Source organism: Oryctolagus cuniculus, chromosome 7, assembly GCF_051225735.1.
Source record: "Oryctolagus cuniculus isolate XC-2025 breed Fujian yellow rabbit chromosome 7, ASM5122573v1, whole genome shotgun sequence".
NCBI classification, from domain to species: Eukaryota; Metazoa; Chordata; class Mammalia; order Lagomorpha; family Leporidae; genus Oryctolagus; species Oryctolagus cuniculus.
In genome coordinates, this window is record NC_142873.1 from 62,508,527 (window position 1) to 62,531,632 (window position 23,106).

General features: G+C 39.6%; 1 protein-coding gene across 1 annotated transcript in view; it reads left to right on the forward strand.

The window, feature by feature from the left end:
- Positions 1-1,264: 1,264 nt before the first annotated feature.
- LOC100344835 (mitochondrial adenyl nucleotide antiporter SLC25A24) overlaps positions 1,265-23,106 on the forward strand; it is a 74,247-nt gene continuing 52,405 nt past the window's right edge. Inside the window, exons 1-3 of the mRNA XM_002715453.6 lie at positions 1,265-1,498; positions 15,464-15,590; positions 22,816-22,903. Coding sequence (XP_002715499.1) covers positions 1,316-1,498; positions 15,464-15,590; positions 22,816-22,903 — 398 coding nt within the window. The 5' untranslated portion in view covers positions 1,265-1,315. The remainder of the gene's footprint in view (positions 1,499-15,463; positions 15,591-22,815; positions 22,904-23,106) is intronic.

Sequence of the window (23,106 nt, forward strand, 5' to 3'; positions counted from 1 at the left end):
TTTAGAATGCCATTCTTAATGAAATTAATTCCATGGCTAGCTGTAAGTTTAACATCTGGTTTTGTCTGTTCCAACTATTTTTTTTTATTTTGCTTTTGCTTTTATTTTTACACTCTTTTGGATTAATTCAGGATTTCCAAGGTGGTGTTTTTTTGTTTTTTGTTTTTTTTTTTTTAGAGGCAGAGAGGTAGACAGAGCACTCCCATCTGCTGGTTCACTGCTTCAATGCCCAAAGGCTTGCAATGGCTGAGGCCCAGCCCAGTACTCAATTCAAGTCTGACACATTGGTAGCAGGGACCCAATCACTTGAGCTGGTCTGGGCCTGTCAAACGTGCCACAAGTTTTCAAAGGATGTGACCAGTGACTGAGGACACAAGGCTTCAGACTAGCGACAAATTATGTAGCTAGCTTAGTACCACAGACCCTCAAGGCCATCTGCTGCAACTCCTCAAGGCCTCAACTTTACGTCTCAGGCCCACAAAGGAGCTGGAGAAGGAGCTGCGAGAGGCCAGGGGGTGGCAGAAATGTGAGGTGACCCGGAAGACAAAGGAAAAGGTGTTTCCTCATGGAAGGCAGTGGTCAGCAGTGTCTAAACAGGACCTGGATTGCATAACCTCCAAGATTGTAAGGTGTCCCTGGGGTCTCGTGACAAGGAAGTTCAGTGAGGCAGGTGGTGGCAGCTGAACTGTGACTACAGCGGCCTTACCTGCTAGGGGAGGTGGGGAAGGAGCATTGGGATCTTGGAAACAACACTGGCACGGGACAAGGACAAGGGCGGGGACTCCTCCCTTCCCCGGCCCAAATGCACGGGCCTTCCCTGGGACGGAGGCACGAGGCATGCTGAGGTTCAGGAGCAGGTCCAGCAACTAACTTCTCCAGGCACCACCGTCTGCCGCAGCCCCAGAGGCTCAGCAAGGAGTTTGTGCCAAGAGATTCGAGACCATCGAGTGCTCTTTCGACGCCACCTGAGGAACGTGCTCTGGTTGCCCAGCCTTCCCTGGGCTTCCGCATCAGCCCCCACCGGAAGTTGCTAGGAACCAGCCAGCAGGGCGCAGCGATTCTCGGGTGACGCCTCTGCCAGAGGCCCCAGGGGGCGGTGCACTGAGGTTCCACTAGCGGTCCTTTAGGTGGCGCCCGAGAGCCCGCAGCGCGGGTGTGGTCACCCGCCGCGGAGCTGAGCGCGGGCGCCCCCGCCAGGCAGTTGCGGCAGGCGCGCACCTCACGCAGCCCGGACGTCGTGGGAGCGGCGGCAGGCGGCGCTGTGCCGGGGCCGGGGCGCCCAGGCGAGGCCGCCGTGGTCGGCGCTAGACCGGCCATGCTGCGCTGGCTGTGGGGCTGTGTGCTGCCCGCGGCGGCCTGCCAGAATAATGACGATTACTTACGCTACGGCATCCTCTTCGAAGACCTGGACCACAACGGGGACGGCGTGGTGGACATCTTGGAGCTCAAGGAAGGGCTAAAAAACTGGAGCTCCTCGTTTGGGCAGAACTCGGAGATGGTGAGCCACCCGGGGAGCTGGGCGCCGAGCGAAGCCAAACCCGCGGCCGCTGAGGCTCCTTTCCAAGGCGGGGAGGAAGGGTGGGGTTCTCCTCGGCCTCGTCTTGCAGCGGAGCGCGGCCCGGAGACCGCCACCCATCCTTCCCTCCACGGCGAGGAAAGCCTTCTGGACTTCTCGGCACCTGCGGAGTGGCTTCTGGAGATGGGTCCAAATTCACCCCTCACAGAACTTGGGGGACATGTTGGCCGTTGTGAATTCATCAGGACAGGGTCGTCTCTTTCTCAGGAGCTCCTCCCGTTGACGGGCACAGATGGGTGCCCCAGGGCTGCTCCCTCTCTCACACCCACACCGAGGCTCTGGGGGAGTCAGACCTTGGGCTCTGGTTTACACTTCAGCTAGGGCTGTCTTCTTATTCTAGCCTGGTCTTGACTATTTTAAAAGTTTGTAAATGGAATTTCAGAATATGAAGAGAAGGAAATTTATTTTCCCTCTAACAATGCTAAGCAGTCTTCAGAGTTTATATCCGCTGGTTGCAGCTTTTTCATTTTTGCAATAATGTAATTTCAATTTAATTTATAATCATAGACTTAATGCACCACTATAAATAATATTCAATAAGTAAAAAGTAGAAAGACTACTGTTCCACAAGAGTATAGACAAGGGCTAAAAACGATAATCAAATCATGTCAGCTTCATTCATATATAATTTTTTTTGTTATTCTATATTAACTAGCACATAACAGAGAAGACATGATATTTGCCTTTTTGGGATTGGCTTATTTCATTACACATACTTTTTATAATTGCTCTAGTTAGAGCTTTTAGTATTATATTGAATAGAAGCATTGAAAGTAGGTCTCTTTGCCTTATTCCTGATCTTAAAGGAGTCCTCTTTCAGTCTTTCACCATTGTATCTGATTGTTCACTGTAGGTTTTTCATATGTGACTTTCATTATGTTGAGATGGTTTCTTTATTTTCCTAATCAATTTAGTGACTTTTTTTTTATCATTTTGTCAAATGCTTTTTCAGCATCAGTTGAAATGATTGCATGTTTCTTCCCTTCATTCTGCTAATATTATATGCCACATGCATCAATTTTCTTATGTTGAACCATACATGTATTCCAGGAATAATGCTCACTTATTATGATGTATAACCCTTTCAATCTGCCACTGAATTTAGGTTGCTGTTATTTTGTTGAGAATTTTTAAAAAAGATTTAATTATTTTATTTGAAAAGCAGAGTTACAGAGGCAGACACACACACACACACACACACACACACAGAGAGAGAGAGACAGAGAGACAGAGAGGGAGAGAGAGAGGTCTTCCATGCACTGGTTCACTCCCCAGATGGCCACAACAGCCAGAGCTGTGCCAATCTAAAGCCAGGATCCAGGAGCTTCTTCTGGGTCTCTCTCACAGGTGCCATCATCTACTACTTTTCCAGGCAATAGCAGAGAATGGGATTAGAGGAGGAGCAGCTGGGACTTGAACCGGTGCCTTATGGGGTGCTGGAGCTGCAGGCGGCGGCTTTACCCGCTATGTCCAGTGCTGGCTCCTTTGTTGAGGATTTTTGCATCAGTGTTCATAAGGGATATTGGTCTGTAATTTTCTTTTCTTGTAGTGTCTTTTGTGTTGAGGTAATGTTGGGCTAACAGAATGAGTTAAAGAGTGCTGCCCTTTAAATATTTTGGAAAGATTTGAGCAGGATTGAGATTAGTTCTCTAAATGTTTGGTAGAATTCACCAGTGAAGCCATCAGGTTCTGTGCTTTTCTTTATTGGGAGCTTTTTTAGCTACTGATTCAATCTTCTCATTAGATATATGTAGATATCCTATTTATGATTTAGTCTCAGTAGGTCTTATGTATCTAGTTTATCATTCTCTTTTAGGTTATTCAATTTGTGTATAATTTTTCATAGTGCTGTTTTATCAATCTCCTTTTATTTCTGTAGAAGTGATAGTAATGTCCTCTCCCAGTCCACTTTTCATTACTTCAATACCTGAGAAGCACTTCTCTGGAAAAGAAAAGGTTTGTTTCAGTTTACAGTTGAGGTTACATATTCTGGCATCTGATGTCAGCTGATGATGGCAAATGCAGAGGCACAATTATCCTGGTGAGCCAGGAAGGGGGAGGAAGAACCAAGGCTGACCTGAACTGAAAGAATCAAACATCTCTTGAGAACCACCCTCTGAGGGCACATCCCCAGTGACCCAAAACCTCCCATTGACCCCACTTCCTAGCCACCACAATTAGATCAAGTCTTAACCCTTACTCTTTACTCCATCAACATGAACATTAAAACATCAGAGTTTGAACAAAGCTGTGTGAGTTCAGGAGTGACAAATCCTACTCAACCCATAAGGTGTCCCTACTTTAATTTCTGATTTATGTAATTTGAACTTTCTTTATTTCTTCATTAGTCCATCTAGTGAAAGATTTTTCAATTTTGTTGATTTTTTTGAGAAACCAACTTTTAGTATTTTGGATTTTCTGTTATATTTCTTTTCTTTATTCCATTTGTCTCTACTCTAATCTCTATGTCCCTCCTTCTACTAGCTTTGGGTATAGCTTGTTCTTTTTTTTTTTTTTTTGACAGGCAGAGTTAGACAGTGAGAGAAAGAGAGAGAAAGGTCTTCCTTTTCCGTTGGTTTACCCCCTAAATGGCCGCTATGGCCGGTGCGCTGCGCTGATCCGAAGCCAGGAGCCAGGTGCTTCCTCCTGGTCTCCCATGCAGGTGCAGGGCCCAAGGACTTGGGCCATCCTCCACTGCCTTCCCGGGCCACTGCAGAGAGCTGGACTGGAAGAGGAGCAACTGGGACAGAGTCCAGCGCCCCAACCGGAACTAGTCTTCTTATTTTCTCCTCTTTTTACACTTTAAATATGTGAAGTTCACTTTTGTGTGTATTTTTTAAATTACTATAAAGAGAAAAGATTTAACGCAGTTCATAGGGATTTTTTTCATTTTCTATTTTCTTAAGTTGTAAAGTTAGATTGTTAATTTGAGGTCTTTCTTCTTTTTTGTGTAGGCATTTATCTCTGTAAACATCCCTGTTAGTACCATTTTGCCATATCCCATAAATTTTGATATGTTGTATTTTTGTTTTAACTTAGAAGATTTTTCTAATTTTCCTTATGATTTTTTTTCTTTTATCCTCTTAGTTGTTCAATATGTGCTAATATTCACTTATTTGTGAGTTTTCCTTTCTTCTGTTGATTTTTGGCATCTTTCCATTGTGGTCAGTTGAAATATTTGGTATGATTTCAAATTTCTTCTTAGACTTGTTAAGACTTTTTTTGTGACTTAGCATATGATTTCTCCTGGACAATATTCTACATGCCTTTGAGAAGAATGTGCATTTTGCTGCTGTTATATAGCATATTCTCTATATCCCTATTAGAGCTCGTTAGTTTATTGTGTTTTTTCAATTTCTCTACTTCCTTACTTATTTGTTGTTTGAGATATTATTAAAGTAGGGTATCATGATCTCCAATTATTATTGTGTAATTATATATTTTTTCTTTCAATTCTGTAAAGTTTTGCTTTATATATTTTACTGACCTGTTACAAGGCATATAAATATTTATAATTGTATCATCTTGATGTATTTAACCAATTAGTATATAATAATAATAAAGATGATGACAATAATAATATATATTATTTATCTTTTGTAAATCTTTTTGGTTTACAGTCCTTTTTGTTTGATAATAGTATATTTACCTTGCTCTTTTGTGATTACTGTTTACATAGAGTATCCTTTTCATGCTGTCATATCCAACCTACATGTATCTTTGGATATATAGTGCATTTCTTTTAGATAGCATATAGTTGGATCTTATTTTTTTTTGTTCATTCTAATAATCACTCTTGATTGGAAAGTTAATTCCTTTACATTTAAGATTGTTACTAATAAAAACTAATTAATACTAATTGTAGTTACTAATTGTAGTTACTAATTGTAACTACTACTCAGTCATTTTGTCCTTCATTTTCTAAATTACTGTCTTCTTTTATAAAATGTTGATTTATTAAAAATAATTTTTCTCATATATTTATTTATTTGAGAGGGAGATAGAGATAGAGTCAGGGAAAGAGAGAGAGAGAGAGATACAGAGAGAGATTCATATGCAATGGTTCACATCCCAAATGCTCACAACAGCTGCCCAGGCCAAGCCAGAAGCCAGCAACTCAATACGAGTCTCCCACATATGGCAGGGACTCAGCTGCCTAAACCATCACCTGCTGCTTCCCAGGGGACATGCTAGCAGGAAGGTAGAATCAGGAGCATAGCTGGAGTTCAAACCCAGGCATTCTAATTTGGAATTCCAAAGCAACTTCTAGACCAAATGCCCATCCATAGTTTATTTTTAATATTGAAATATTTAAATTCTGTTCTCCTTTCCTTTTATGGACATTCTATAGCTATCCTTACATTCAACATCCTAATTAATGCACTCTAATTTTAATTTTAATTTCTTTTAATTTTAAAGACAGAGAGAGAGCGAGAGCAGAGAGCAATCTTCCATCTGCTGGTTCACTCCCCAAGTGCCCACAACAGCTAAGGCTGAGCCAGGTGAAAGACAGGAGCCCAGACTCAACCCTGGTCTCCCATGTGTGTGTCAGGGACCGACTACTTCTGCCTCTCAGATTATGAATTAGCAGGAAGCTGGATTGGAAGCAGAGGAACTAGAACTTTTGAATGAGGCACTCCTGGATATTAATATTTTATCAGTTGCATAGTTTGTAATTAATTTCTCCCATTCTGTCAGTTGCCTCTTGACTTTCCTGAGTGTTTCTTTTGCTGTGCAGAAGCTTCTCAACTTGCTGTAATCCCATTTGTCAGTTTTGTCTTTGATTCCTTGTGCCTCTGGGGTCTTTTCTAAGAACTCTTTGCCTATCTAATGTCTTGCAGAGTTTCCCCAGTGTTTTCTAATAATTTGATGGTATTAGATCGTAGATTTAGGTCTTGGATCCATTCTGAGTGGGTTTTTGTGTAATGTAAGGTACTTCTACATGTAGAGATCCAGTTTTCCCAGCACCATTTGTTTAACAGAATGTCCTTGCTCCAGGAATTAATTTAGTTCCTTTGTCAAAGATAAGTTGGTTGTAGATGCATCTGTTGATGTCAGGCACTTCTATTCTGTTCCATTGGTCTACATAACTGTTTTTTTGCCAGCACCAGGCTGTTTTGATTATAACTGCCCTGTAGTATGATTTGAAATCAGGTGTTATGTTGCCCACATCTTTGTTTTTCTTGTATAAGATTGCTTTAACTATTATAGGTCTCTTGTGTTTCCATATGTTTTTAGCAACATTTTTTCAAGATCTTTGAAGAATGTCATGGATGTTTTGATTGAGACTGCACTGAACCTATAAATTGCTTTTGGTACTTTGGACATTTTGATGATGTTAATTCTATCAATCCATGAACATGGAAGATTTTTCCATTTTTAAATGTCCACTTCTATTTCTTTAGTGTTTTGTAATTGTCATTGTAGAGATCTTTGAGATGCTTGGTTAAATTTATTCCAAGTTACTTAATTCTTTTTGGAGCTATTATGAATGGGACTGATCTTAAAAGTTCTTTCTCAGCCATGACATTGTCTGTATACCTAGGCTATTGATTTTTCTGTGTTGATTTTATATTCTGCCCACTTTACCAAACTCTGCTATGAGTTCCAATATTCTCTCAGTGCAGTCTTTTGGATCCTCTATATGTAGAATCATGAAATCTGCAAATCTTCTTTTCCAATTTGTATCCCTTTGACTTCTTTTTCTTGACTAATGGCTCTGGCTAAATCTTCTAGAACTATATTGAATAGCAATGGTGAGGGTGGGCATCTGGATCTTAGGGGGAATGCTTCCAGCTTTTTCCCATTCAATAGGATGCTGGCCATGGATTTGTCATAAATTGCCTTGATTGCATTCAGGAATGTTCCTTCTAAACCAATTTGCTTAAAGTTTTCATTATTAAAGGATGTTGTATTTTATCAAATGCTTTCTCTGCATCTATTGAGATGACTATATTGTTTTTGTTCTTCAGAGTGTTAATGTGATGTATCAAATTGATTAATTTGTGAATGTTGAACCATCCCTGCATACTAGGGATAAATCCCACTTGGTCCAGGTAAATGATTTTTCTGGTATGTTGTTGGATTCACTTGGCTTGTATTTTGTTGAGAATTTTTGTAATTATGTTCATCAGGGAAGTTGGTCTGTCATTCTCTTTGTCTGTTGTATCTTTTTCAGGTTTAGGAATTGAGGTGATGCTGGCTTCATAGAAGGAGTTTGGGAGGATTCTTTCCCTTCCCCCTTTTTTGAATTGTTTGAGAAGAATTGGAATTAGTGCTTTAAAAGATTGTTGAAATTCAACAGTGAAGCCATCTGGTACTGGGCTTTTGTTTTTTGGGAGAGTCTTTATTAGTGGTTCAATTTCTATCTTGATTATTGGTCAGGTTTTCTATGTCTTCTTGGCTCAAATTAGGTAGATTGTATGTGTCCAAGAGTCTATCCATTCTTATAGATTTCCTGATTTGTTGGTATATAGCTCTTTATGGTAATTTATGATGATTCTTGTTATTTCTGTGCTTTCTCTTTTTTTTTTAAATCAGAGAGGAGGTTTAATTTGCTCTGTTGGTATAGTCTCACACTCCCCTCCACCCCTCCAAGGAGACCAATGCCTGGTCCCTAACCCCAGCAGGTGGAATATTCGTTTGTACTGCCATAATAACCACACAAAGGATCCATGCAGTCCTTGGTGTGAGCATGGATCCAGGAGCAATGACAATCACCAGAGAATCAGGGAGCCCTGAATGTGTTGAGCCTCTCACAGTGACTACCCGAAGACCCAGCCATATCTTGCACTCTACCATGCAGCCACCATGTTTTCACAGTCCAAGCACACAAGGATCCTACAGCCCCCTATCAATTGTCCTAGCCAAACTTAGGCATCTCCACTTGGTTGGTTGCTGGGTGCATGCACATGAGTGGTGCAGCTATTACAAATGTCCAAAATGGCACCTTCCCTTTCATCTAATTACAAGATGCTGGTGCCAGGTTGTTGGGGAGAGAGAAATGTGCCCCCCACTTTTTTCCCTCTGAGTTGGCACGTACACTGTCCCCCATGGGGCACCCAAGCTATACTCACGCCAGGCTCTTCCTGCAGCTTTATCAACAGTGGCTTGGGCTGCTGCAGTCTAGTCCTACCTCATTCTCCAAAACTGCAAGCCAAGTGCTGAGGCTCTTGGCTGCTGGGGTCCTGAGTTATGCACATCCATACCCTCCACATGCATCCATAGTATCCCTCTAATTTTCATGGAGTGAAACAGTGGATGGAAGATTCATTTTCTCTCTCACTCTCTCTGCCTTTCAAATAAATAGTCTTTTAAAAAGGCTCTAAACCAATTTTTATGTCACTGATTGAAGATTGCATCTCATAAGTTTCTATTTGGTTCTTCTTAATAAGTTTATCTCCTTAATAATATTTTCATTCGTGTCACTCAATGATTTCCTTATCTTTAATATGTATTCTCTTGCATCTGATTGAGTTGCCTTACAATCATTATTCTGAATTCTATATCTGTCATTTCATAGATTTCCTTCCATTCAGGATCTAATTCTAGAGGATTATTTTGTTCTTTTGGAGGCATCATGCTACCTTCTTCATATTTCCTGTGTTCCTACATTGACATTTGCTCATCAGGTATAATCACCCCTTATTCTTTCTTTTTTTTTTTAATTTTAATTTTTTTTTTTGACAGGCAGAGTGGACAGTGAGAGAGAGAGAGACAGAGAGAAAGGTCTTCCTTTGCCGTTGGTTCACCCTCCAATGGCCGCCACGGCCAGCGCGATGCGACCGGCGCACCGCGCTGATCCGATGGCAGGAGCCAGGAGCCAGGTGCTTTTCCTGGTCTCCCATGGGGTGCAGGGCCCAAGCACCTGGGCCATCCTCCACTGCACTCCCTGGCCACAGCAGAGAGCTGGCCTGGAAGAGGGGCAACCGGGACAGAATCCGGCGCCCCGACCGGGACTAGAACCCAGTGTGCCGGCGCCGCAAGGTGGAGGATTAGCCTAGTGAGCCGCGGCGCCGGCCACCCCTTATTCTTTTTGAAGTAGGTTTTATTGGAAAGTAGTTTAAGGTTTAGCTGGAATGCAGGGTATCACTTGGCTTATTGCTTTGGCTCTGTGCTTGCTCTTTATAGATCCTGGGTATTAATAGTTTATAAGTTGCATAGTTTGAATATATTTTCTCCCATTCTGTCAGTTGTTGAGTGTTTCCTTTGTTTTCACTTTGTTGAGTGTTTCCTTTGGAGTACAGAAACTTCTTAGCATTTGTAATCACATTTGTCTATTTTTTGTTTTTATTGCCTGTGCTTCTGAGGTCTTTTCCAAGAAATCTTTGCCTATACTAATGTCTTGCAGAGTTCCCTTGATGTTTTCCTCTAGTAAGATGGTGTAACAGATCAACTAGGCAGAAAATCAACAAAGAAAACAACAGAGCTAATCTACACTCTGCACCAAATGGACCTAATGATATCTACAGAACATTTTACCCCACAGTTGCAGAATATGCATTCTTTTCATCAGCGCATGAAACTTTCTCTAGGATAGAACATATGCTAGGCAATAAAGCAAGTCTCAGCAAATTCAGGGAAATCTAAATCAAACCATGTATCTTTTCTGACCACAATGGAATGAAGCTGGAAATTAACAACTTAAGAAACACTAGAAAATATGCAAAACACATGGAGACTTAACAACATGCTCCTGAATGAAGAGTGGGTCATAGAAGAAATTAAAAAAAATAAAAAATTTTTTGAAATGAAAGAGTATGATAAAAACATATAAAAGCTTATGGAATACAGAAAAAGCAGTGGTAAGATGAAAGTTTATAGTAATTAATGTCTATATGAAGAAATTAAGAAAGTATCAAATAAATGATTAGCAATTCATCTCAAAAATCTAGAAAATAAGAACAAACCAAGCCCAAAATTAGTAAGAGGAAGAAAATAATTACATTTAGAGAATAAATAAATAAAAGTGAAACTAACAAAAAAATGATGCAAGAGATCAGTGAAATGAAGAGATAGCTTTTTGAAAAAGTAAACAAAATTCATACATCATTGGCCCAACTAACCAAAAATAAAAAAGAGTGAGAAGACCCAAATCAATAAAATCAGAGTTGAAAAAGATTATGTAACAATGGGTACCACAGAAATAAAAAGAATCATCAGGAATTACTATAAACAGCTGTATGCCAACAAATTTGAAAATCTAGAAGAAATGGATAGATTTCTGCAGACATACAAATCTCCCAATATGGAGTCATGAAGACATAGAAAACTTAAATAGACCAATAACCAAGGCAGAGATTGAATTAATAATAAAGACCCTCCTGAGATGGCAGAATAGGGAGGAAGCTTACTGATCTTGTCCAGGAGAAGATAGTTTAATAAAAGTGGAAATAGTGTAGTCTCAGGGAAGAGTTAGGGAAAAAACTGCAGAGGAAACTCTTCCTTAATTAGAGGGACATGGTGGACCTACGTGGAGGGTGTGGGTGCCCACAGCTCAGGACTCCAGCTGCAGAGAGCCTCCACACCAGCACAGGAAAGTGAGGTGAGACAAGATCACAGTAGCCTGAGACACTGGCGGAAAAGCGTCAGGAAGAGCCTAGGGGAACAAGGTTTGAAGCCCCGTGGGGGAAGGTACATCAGCCTAACTAGAGGAGAGAAAAAATAAAAGGGATGGTATGGACACAATTCTTTCTCTTTACTCACTTTACAAAGGTGTATGAGCCGATAGAGCAGGTGCTGTATTGGACATATGTAACAGCTGTGCTAGTTCGTGTCTGTGCCTGGCAATCAGCTGAGCAGAGAAACCCGACTCTGGTGGGGAGCAATAACAGGAGACTAAGACCTAGTGACTATCTTGAGCTTCTGAACTGGGGGAAAAAAAAACGCTGAGGGGACTCCAAATCCCATTAAGCTGGCATGTACCAATGCCATCTTACTAGTTAAAGTGATCATTTTAGTTCATAGTTGATCATAAAGATAGGATTAAGTGTCAAAAGGATCACATAAATAAAACCAGTGTCCACTAATAATAATTGATAGAATTAAAAAGGAGAAAACAACCCAACATGGGAATCAGGATACACGGCAGACTCAAAGAATGGCAAATGTGCTAAACAGCACTCTGGCCTCAGAATCAGCCCTTAAGGCATTCAAATCTGGCTAAAAAGCCCATGAGACTTTCTCATGCATGGAAAGCCAAGACACTGCAGCAAAAAATGACCTAAATGAAAGATCTCTGTGAGTGAGATCCCAGTGGAGAGAATGGGCCATCAAAGAAGGAGGTACCTTTCTCTGAAGGGAGAAGAGAACTTCCACTTTGACTATGGCCTTGTCTAAATAAGGTGGGAGTTTGTGAACTCAAGAGGCTTCCATAGCCTTGGCAGCTCATGACAAGAGCCTCGGGTGATTACTGACGTTATAAATAGGAGTGTCAATTGTTAAATCAGTAGCGGGAGTCACTGTGCACTTTCTCCCCATGTAGGACCTCTGTCTTTAATGTGTTGTACTATGTAAATTAAGGGTAAAACTAATATTCAAACAGTACTTTATACTTTGTGTGTCTGTGTGGGTGCAATCTGTTGAAATCTTTACTTAGTATGTACTAAGTTGGTCTTTTGTATATAAAGATAATTAAAAATGAATCTTAAGAATGGAATGGGAGAGGGAGTAGGAGATGGGCTAGTTTGTGGGTGGGAGGGTGATTATGGGGGGAAAATGCTATATTCCAAAGGTTGTACTTTGAAATTTATATTTATTAAATAAAAGTTTTCATAAAAAACTTTTATAAAGTGATTATACCATTTGTATTCCCACAGTAATATATGAGGAAAATCTATATAATCACCTGTATTTATATGATATTTGTGGGGAGCAACCCGGACTGGACTGAGTTACTGGAATTAAGACTTATTCTATGCATCTGCTCTCCCACAATATGGCGCTGGGAGAGAAGAAAACAGCTTCTACGCAGCTGCCTCCAGTTCAGCCAATAAACTGTAGGACTTGCTCCTGATTGGAGGAGAGCAGCGTACTCGGCGTGTGGGCAGCCGAGTTAGGATTGGCGGAGGAGGACTATAAAGGAGGAGAGAGACGGCATGCACCGGGAACATCTAAGGGGAACATCTAAGGGAACACCTGTGCAGCCCCCGAGAGAGCCGGCCGGCGGTGTGCTGCTCCCCTGCGGAAGTGGGGAATGTGGCGGGGGAACCGCCCTTCCACGGAGGTGGAAGGGATAGTAGCCAACCCGGGAAGAACCAGCAGCAAACCCGGGGAGGGCCGAGCAGACGAAAGAACAGCGCAGGGTCCTGTGTCGTTCCTCCACGAAGAGGGGGAGCGACAATATTTAACCACAGTTAAATGTATGTAAATAATACTAATTATATTATCTTACCATGGGAATATATTTTCTCCTATGCGATAAAATATGATTAATTTTCAAAAAAATAATAAAGACCCTCACAAAAAAGAAAAGTTGAGGACTGAATGACATCCGTGCTGAATTCTACCAAACTTTTAAAGAACTAATTTCAATTCTCCTCAAACTATTTAAAACAAGTGGGAGAGAATCCTCATAAACTCCTGTGAGGACGGCATTGTCTTAATTCCAAAACCTGAAAAAGATACAGTGTAGAAAGAGAACTGTAGACAAATATCCTTCATGAACATAGTTACAAAAATCCTCAACAAAAATACTGCTAATTGAGTCCAACAACAAACACATCAGAAAGATCATTCATCCGGATCAAGTGGAATTTACCCCTGGTATGCAAGTCAATCAATGTTATATATTAACAAATTGAAGAATAAAAACAATATGTTGATCTCAATAGATGCAGAGAAAGCATTTGATAAAATGCAACATCCTATCATGATAAAAAAAAAAAACTTTTAGCAAATTGGGTATACAAGAAACATTCCTCAACACAATCACAGCAATATATGGGAGATCCACAGTCAGAATCCTATTGAAGGGGGAAAAGTTGAAAGTGTTTCCACTAAAATCTAGAACCACACAAGAATGTCCACTTCCACCGTTGGTATCCAATATAGTTCTGGAAGTTTTAGCCAGAGCCTTTAGGTAAGAAAAATAAATCAAAGGGATACAAATTGGAAAGGAGGAAGTCAAATTATACCCGTTTGCAGATGACAGGATCCTTTTTTAGGAGAGCCAAAAGACTCTACTAAGAGACTATTGGAACTCATAGCAGAGTTTGTTAAAGTTGCAGGACGTGAGGCCGGTGCTGTGGCGCAGCGGGTTAATGCCTTGGCCTGAAGTGCCGGCATCCCATTTGGGCACCCATTTGAGACCTGGCTGCTCTACTTCCATTCCAGCTCTCTGCTATGGCTTGGGAAAGAAGTAGAAGATGGTCTGAGTTCTTGGGCCCCTGCACCCACGTGGGAGACCAGGAGAAGCACCTGGCTCCTGGCTTTGGATCAGCACAGCTCTGGTCATTGTGGCCAATTTGGGAGTGAACCATTGGATGGAAGACACCCCCCACTTACCCCCCCCCCCCACTTCTCCTCTCTTGAACTCTGACTTGCAAATAAATAAATAAATAAATTTTTTTTTTAAAAAGTTGCAGGACATAAAATCGACACACAAAATCAATAGCCTTTGTATACACAAATAGTCCCATTCACAGTAGCTACAAAAATATTAAATACCTTTGGATACATTTAATGAAGGAAGTGAAAGATCTCTATGATGAAAATTCCAAACATCAAATGAAGAAATACAAGAAGACAAAAAAATGGAAAAATCTTCCATGTTCATGGACTGCAAGAATTAATATAATCAAAATAACTATACTACTGAAAGCAGTTTACAGATTCAGTGCTATCCCAATCAAAATACCAATGACATTCTTCTCAGATCTAGAAAAAAATGATGCTAAAATTCATATGGAAACACAAGAAACCCCACATAGGTAAAGCAATCTTATGCAACAAAAACAAAGCCAGAGACATCACAATATCAGATTTCAAGACATACTACAGGGCAGTTATAATGAAAACAGCTTGATACTGGTGCAAAAATAGACATGTAGACCAATGGAACAGAATAGAAACTCTGGAAATCAATCCACTTATGTACAACCAAGAGATTCTTGACAAATGAGCAAAAATCGGTCCCTGGAGAAAGGATAGCCTTTTCAACAAATGTTGATGGGAAAATAGGATCTACAGGTGCCAAAGTATGAGACAAGATTCCTATCTTACACCTTATACAAAAATCAACTCAAACTAAAACAGGGATATAAATCTATAACCTGGTACCATCAAATTATTAGAGTATTTATTTTTTGATTCAACAAATATTTATTAAGTGATTGTGTATGCATTACTTTATGTTAGTCATCGATGATACAAAGATGACCAAGACAATGATGTGTAGGAGAGGAATATGCTAGAAATATATGATATGCATTTTTAAGATTATTAATTTTCTATTTAAAAGAAAACATAAGGGCCCAGTGAGAGTTGAGCACATATTCTCAATTTACTAGGCTAGATATCAAATCATTAAACTAGGGACACACTAGTAGTTCACATATTTTATTGCATTTAATTAACAGATTTTTGTCCCTAATGGCAAAGATTATGTATATTAATGTCTTTATTTCCTTGAGGATCTTGATATTTATTGTTGACCTCAGATACATACTTAGTAATAAGGTTCATAATTATTTGGAAAAAATGGTTATTGACTTTACTATTGCACAATTTTAAAAATCATTTAATATACTTAGCCTTGTGGCTGTGACTGAAAACTAGGATAACTGATGCATATGACAATCATAATTAGAGTGAAATGTGCGAATGTTAGCTTGATCTAGTGAATTTATTCATGATATATCTCTGCAGTGAGTTTCTTCTTCCTTATAGGAAATTCTTCAGGCTGGGGATAAAAATGCTGATTCAGGATTGGACTTTGAAGAATTTGTGCGATATCTTCAAGACCATGAGAAAAAAATGAAGCTTGCATTTAATAGTCTGGACAGAAATAGTGATGGTGTGTGTATAGTTCATCCACAGTTAGCTCAACATGAAAATAGCTGTCAGTAGTAAACGGTACTTTTACTAGCCTTTAATTTATTTCCTTTATCAAAGATTCAATTATTTCTGATAGTTATATAGATGAAACTTTTGTATTTCTAAGAATAATATATAAATTCTGTTTATTAGAATTATGATTCCTGCATGGATCTTGGTAAAATAATTGTTGTAGAAGGCTGTGTCATCTGAACTGAAAGCTTCTTTACTTAGTGAGTAGGGATTTCCACTTTATCTGCAATATATGAGCTGAAACTATTATGGTAGTTTTTAAATGGTATCTCTTATTTTCTTGGTGAGTATGAAAATATATTGGTTGCAAGAAAATTATATAAAACAAAAACCTTCAGAAAGGAAGTAAAACTGGTAAGTAGAAATAATATTAATATTAATTAATAAAATATTAATATTTTGATAGGTTTTATATTTTCATAGACTTTCTTTATATCTCTCCTTCCTTCTTTCAATGAAATTGCAATCACACTTTATATATAATTTTGTGTTCTGTTTTTTTCTAATTTTTATTGTAAGCATGCTCATTTAATTTAATATTCTTCACAAGCATAATTTTAATGGCTGTGAAATATCCCAATTGTAATATGAGTTACCTAATCATTACCATATTGTTAGGCATTTAGGATATTTCTAATCTTTTACTCTTATAAATAGTGCTATGATCAATATGCATACTAATTTGCAGAGAAAAGATATGCTGTGTTGTGTTTTATGTTTTGGTATAGATCTTTAAATCAGAGTGACTAAACATACAACACCACTTCTGCATCCGTATGTAGCTAAACACCTATGGGATATTAGAATCCAGTTATACCGCTGGTGCTGCGCCTCAAGGCTAATCCTCCGCCTTGCGGCACCAGCACACCGGGTTCTAATCCCGGTCGGGGCGCCAGATTCTGTCCCAGTTGCTCCTCTTCATGTCCAGCTCTCTGCTGTGGCCCGGGAGTGCAGTGGAGGATAGCCCAAGTCCTTGGGCCCTGCACCCACATGGGAGACCAGGAGAAGCACCTGGCTCCTGCCATTGGATCAGCGTGGTGCACTGGCTGCAGTGCGCAGGCTGCTGTGGCCACTAGGGGGTGAACCAACGGAAAAGGAAGACCTTTCGCTCTGTCTCTCATTGTCCACTCTGCCTGTCAAAAAAAAAAAAAAAAAAAAAAAAAAAGAATCCAGTTATACCCTATTTAAGAAATATATATGTTAGTAGTTAAGTTGTATGAAATCTAACTTTTGTTGATTGACAAATTCTAAATGTACATAAAGATCCATTTGTTTAAGGATTCTACTGATGGATTCTTGAATGAAACAAAGTGTAACCTGTGTATCTCAAGCTTTAGTGGACAGTGATTACAAACATGGTCACATTTTCCTTAGAAACCATATCTCAGTGTTCTAGGCTTCCATGTACTTTTCAGCTGAATGTTTAGGCCTAACTGGACTCTCCTAATTCAGTAATACCCAGAAGCTTCTGAAACAGTGCTAAACATCTGCTTATTAGACCAGTTCATCATTTACTGTTGATTTAGGACTGATAGTTGTACTCTAGGGCTGCTTTGGAATTTTTCTCTGCATTGTTACTCCATAATTATCATTTATGAAGCTGAAATCATTTTGTCAGATAGCCAGTGAAATCAGAATACCATTGGTAAGAATATAAGAATATATTGCCCCTGGTGAAACTGAAAATCAGTGCTTATAGATCTTGGTAGTAGAGAACACTCTGAGGCCAATAATTTCTACCACAAGGAGGACATCCCAAAGTAACATAGTAATATAGCACTACAGATCTGTTAATTTCTGCCTTGACAAGTCAAGCTGGAACAACACAGCTTAGTCGCCAAAGTCATGCAGTGATACCATTCTCAGAGAGTTACTACCCCTGTTCTCACTCGTCTTGTTTTGAGCACCTGAGCAGTACTTGTAGATAGAGGTGAATCTCTACTGCTGCCACCAGGACCACTGTCCGCCATCTGCAGAGCTCAGGTGGTATTTTGCTTACACTGCCTTATTTTTGTGTTGCTGTTACATCTGATGCCTCAGTCACCACCTTTGTGCATAGAGCAGGAGATTTACTTTGGCTAGGATGCTTTTTGAGTATAAGGAAGAGAATACCTCATCCAGGATGGACTAAATTGTGTCTTCCTGAAAAGGTATGTTGAAATCCTACTTTCCAGTATTTCAGAATGTGACCTTATTTGGAGATAGAACCTTCATAGAGACTATGTTCTTAAATTTGTATATATGAAATGCATGAAGTTTATATACCTTAAATAAAATTTAAAAAGAAAAAAAGAGGCCTTTAGAGTAGGTCCAATTCCATTAGAACTGTGTCCTTTCAAAGAGGAAATTGAGACTCAGGGACAAGGGCACACTAAAGAATATAATGTGAAGACTGCTGCGTGATTTTGGGGTCAGGACTGGAGCAACATATTTAAATGCCAGGGGACACTTGAAAGTACCAAAAACTAAAAGAGAGGGATGGAACAGGTCTTTCCCTCACATCTTGAGAGGGAGTATGAACCCGATTGATTGATACTTTTATTTTGGACTTCTGTCTTCTAGAACTGAGAAACAACTTCTGTGTTCTAAGCCATTCAGTTTGTGACAAAGTTACAGCAACCTTAGGAAACTAATATACTCCTCTCTCTATGTTTATGTGTAATTAGTGTAATCTCTATGTTTATGTCTGATACCAGAATATTTGGGACCTCAAAGTACAACTTCTTGAATTCATATGTATGTGTAGCCAAGTGTACAAGTATACAAGTGCCTCTGGGGTGGCTGGGATAAGGTGATTTCTGGTATCAAGTTTTTCATTGACCCTAGAGCCAACATTTCGTCTACAGTCCTATTACTGGATCTGGCTTACTGCATCAGACCTTTCAACGTCATTGTTCCTCTTGATACTCTTGCAGTTCATCACATATTCATGCACATTACTGGTAGACATGACTCAATTCTTACCACCTCATACCCACGGCCTGGGAGATTTCTAGGCCTTATGCTTGTCAGCAAAGGTGGATGGAGACCTGTGTGCTGATGATCTACTAGACTCACTAGCTGGGAGCATTCAAGCCCCAAGGTAAACTCATCAGTTTAACTTCTCTCATTAAGAAATAGCTGGCTCTGCCTGCAATGCCAGCATCCCATATGAGCGCCAGTTTGAGTCCTGGCTGCTCTACTTCTGACCCAGCTCCCTGCTAATGCACCTGCTAAAGCATCAGGAGATGGCTCAAGTCCTTGGGCCTCTGCATCCACATGAGAGACCCAGAAGAAAGCTCCTGGATCCTGTTTTCAGAATGGCGCAGCTCTGGCCATTGCAGCCATTTGGTAGTGAACCATCAGATGGAAGATGTCTCTCTGTCTCTCCCTTTCTATGTAACTCTGCCTCTCAAATAAATAAATAAATAAAATCTTTTAAAAAAAGAAATATCCAAACCCCTGTGTTTTTCTTCCAAAATGTCAATGGAATGCTGTTGCAAATATGTGAATAAGGTAATTACCATTCATAATTTCACCTTCAAGTTTCTTTGTTGGATGGAGTTTTTTAGGGATTAGGGGAATGGAGGGAAAGAAATGAGCATTTTATTGGATTATTCTATATGCTATATCTGTTCTAGCTACTTTAACTGCATATCTTGTTTTTATAATAGATGATTCTCACAGCAGCTACATTTTACATATGAAAATACTATGATTTTGGAGGATAAAATAATATTGCTTTACATTAGCTATCATATCAGTCACATTTTTCACAACTATAATGAAATATCCAAGACAGAATACTTTATGAATAAAACAGATTTATTTGGGGTCATAATTCTGGATGTACAAGGTCCAAATAGCATTACACAGGCTCTTGGAAGGGCCTTCTTGATCTGCATAACCTCACAGTGGGAGCACATGTGTGTCTCTGCCTATGAGCTCTCTCTTTTTCACATGAGAAAACCACCAGTTTTCAATCATAAGAGTTCCATGCTAATGTGCTAATCAAATCTAAGCCCTTCCCAAAGGTCCCACTTCTAAACACATGGTCAGATTGTTGCCATCCTCTTACTACCATTAACTTGTGACTTTGAGGCTGAAACTCCTGCATGAGCTTTTGGGGGAAATCATATTCAAACCATAGCATTATCCCAATGAACCACATCTCTTAGGTTTGTGTCCTAGTGTAGCCCATATTGACCTGGGCGTGGTCATTTGACTTGCTTTATCCATTGAGACACTGGAAAAGCTTGATAAGTACTTGTACACTGGGACTTATCTCTCTGGAATGATGCCTCTTGAATACTCTGAATGACAAGTAAAGAAATCTAGCTGCCTACTAGAGAGACCGCATGCAAGAGATGTCCACCTAGTCATCACTGTTCTGCATTGTCATCTTAGATGAGAGACATGTCATTGAAGCTATTCAACTGCCAGGTGTGTTTCGACCTGCAGATTATTGAATTCAGATGAATGATCCAGACAAGACCACCAGAAGAATCAACCAGCTGAACCAAGTTCAATGAACAATACATTCTTTTCAAACCACTAGATTTTGTGGTGATTTGTTAACAATAGATTACTGGTACAGGAAAGGAATATTTTACAATTCTCTCTGGAATTACAGTGCTAGAATGCTTGTAATTCTCCTCTCCATCCATCTAAATACTGTCATCCCACTGAATCCATTTCAAGTCTGACAGTGAAATCTTGTTGCATATAATTAAAAGCAACATTGAGTCTCCTTTTCAATCCGTGGTTCTTGATTGTATTTTGGACTATATAACTAATATTTTACCTACATATTTGCCTCTGTTTTTAGATTTTTTTTAGTTTAAATATACTTAATATATTTTAATTCAGCCATTGTTTGAGCATTACATATGAACTAATATACCAGGAGCTGTGCTAACAAAATCTTCAGAAGCACATGGTTTTGGATTAAATGAAAATAAACATACATAGCTTTATGCAAAGTAGACTATAATTGATACAAGAGAAACTTAATTTTGTCCAGAGGCACTTTAGATTTGTGCTGAATCAATATATAAACAAATGGAAGAAGAGCTTTTTGAATAGAGGCAATAGCTTGAACAAAGGCATAGCTGGGGAATTACCAAAGTGAGAGCTCTGATTAAATGGCATTTCAGGTTTGACCCTGACTATTTTTTAGGAAGATTACATTCTTATAGAACATAATCAGTGAAGTATATAAATTATAGGTATATAAACATTAGGAATTTTTACATGGTGATCATGCATGAATGCCACTTGCAGATCAAGAAGCAGAACACTACTGGCATCTCAGAAGCATCACTTTTGTGACCCCTCCTGTGGGGAGCAACTGGGAGCAACTTGGACTAGACTAAGTTACTGGAATTAAGACTTATTCTATGCATCTGCTCTCCCACAATATGGCGCTGGGAGAGGAGGAAACAGCTTCTACACAGCTGCCTCCAGTTCAACCAATAAACAGCAGGACCTGCTCCTGATTGGAGGAGAGCAGCGTACTCGGCGTGTGGGTAGCAGAGTTGGGATTGGTGGAAGAGGACTATAAAGGAGGAGAGAGACAACATGCACCGGGGAACATCTATCTGAAGGAACACCTGTGCAGCCCCCGAGAGAGCTGGCCGGCGGTGTGCTGCTCCCCTGCGGAAGTGGGGAAAGTGGCCAGGGGGAACCGCCCTTCCACGGAGGTGGAAGGGATGGTAGCCAACCCGGGAAGAACCAGCAGCAAACCCGGGGAGGGCCGAGCAGACAAAAGAACAGTGCAGGGTCCTGTGTCGTTCCTCCACGAAGAGGGGGAGCGACACCCTCCCAATCACTGTCCCTGCCAAAGTAACTATTATCCCAATTTCTAATACCATATGTAAATATGCAGTAAATATTTGTTAAATACATAAGTGTACCTTGCTTACACCGTACCTTTTATTGAAATGTATTCATTTCTTTGGTGGTCTCTGGTTTATAGTTCCCCATTTGTTGCAGCGTAGGTTTGTATGAAATATATTTGTTGACTTGAGTTACTTAACATAGGATATGTTTATGTTAAAAAGAATTTGGTCCTGCTTTTTAAGTATGTTAATCTCTTTTGAATCTTACCTTATACAACATTGAGTGGCCTTATTTTCATGTCCATGAATCAGATCTTCAGAATTAGCTTTTTCAGCTTTTTGCATATAATCAAGAATCTATTATAGATCTGTAACTTCTTATTGGAAACTCTTAGGCCAAATGTATAACAAGATTTAAAAATTGGATTTTTGAAAAGTAACAATGCATATATGATGCAAGTGGGGTCTGGGCGCCACTGTGCAATTGTGAACATGAACATTTCTACAGAGAAACATGAATATGCACACTAAATTAGATAAAATAATTGATTAATATTAACCATTTTACCTTTAAACATTTTTTAAAATTTATTTTTAAGTTATTTGAAAGGGAGAGAGAGAGAGAGAGCGCAATCTCCCATCTGCTAATTCACTTTCCAAATGTCCACAACTGCCAGGGCTGGGCCAGTCTGAAACCAGGAGCCCTAACGTCAACTAGGTTTCTCAAATAGGTGGCAGGACCCCAGTACTTGAGCTATTACCTCCTGCCTCCCAGGATGCATCTTAGCAAGAAGCTGGAATTGGGAGTGGAACTGGGACTTCAGACATTTGTACCTCTGTAAAAAATTAGCAGCAAATTAAAAGGTACTACCACCGATCTCCTCAGCCATTTTCTCTGGCAACAACTTATACAGTATAGGCCTAAGAGAAATAGTAATGACTTGAAGCTATTGCATTTTTAAGGACTTGTTATTGTACTGGTTCTTTGTAATTAAAAGGCTGCCCCACAGAGAAGTGAGCACCACATAGGAGTGCAGAAAAAATGGGTACTGCAGATATAAATTGATTTAGCTCCACACAAGGAAAGCTGAGCATATTATGAAACATGAACCCAGGCACTCTCCAATGTGTGATGGGAATATCCTAACCATCTGCTTAACTGCTGTGCCACATGTCCACCCCAACCTCATGTCAGTTTAAGGCAAGTTTCGTCACCAAAAAGTTCACTTTTTATAGCTTTTCAGGCTTTGGGTTGTGAACATGAGATTATAATGGACTTTTAATGATCTGCATTCTAAATATATTTTTCCTTGTTTTCAGATTCTTTAACTTGATATTTTCTCATTTTTAAAGGAATGATAGAAGCTTCAGAGGTAATTGCTGCTGTGAAATCATTGGGTATAGATATTTCTGAAGTTCAGGCAAACAAGATTCTGAAAAGGTCAGCCCTTATCCTTATTTTAAGTTTTTATTTGTATTTTATACTCTATATTGGGAATTAATTACTATAAATGTGGTATTTACTCCCTTATTATATAACTTTGTGAACAAATCTGCTTGTAGAATTTGCTTAATTCTATCCTCATTTTGAATCTGTTTCTTTAAAAGCAACTTAAAATCCATGAACAAGTAGAAACCACAATA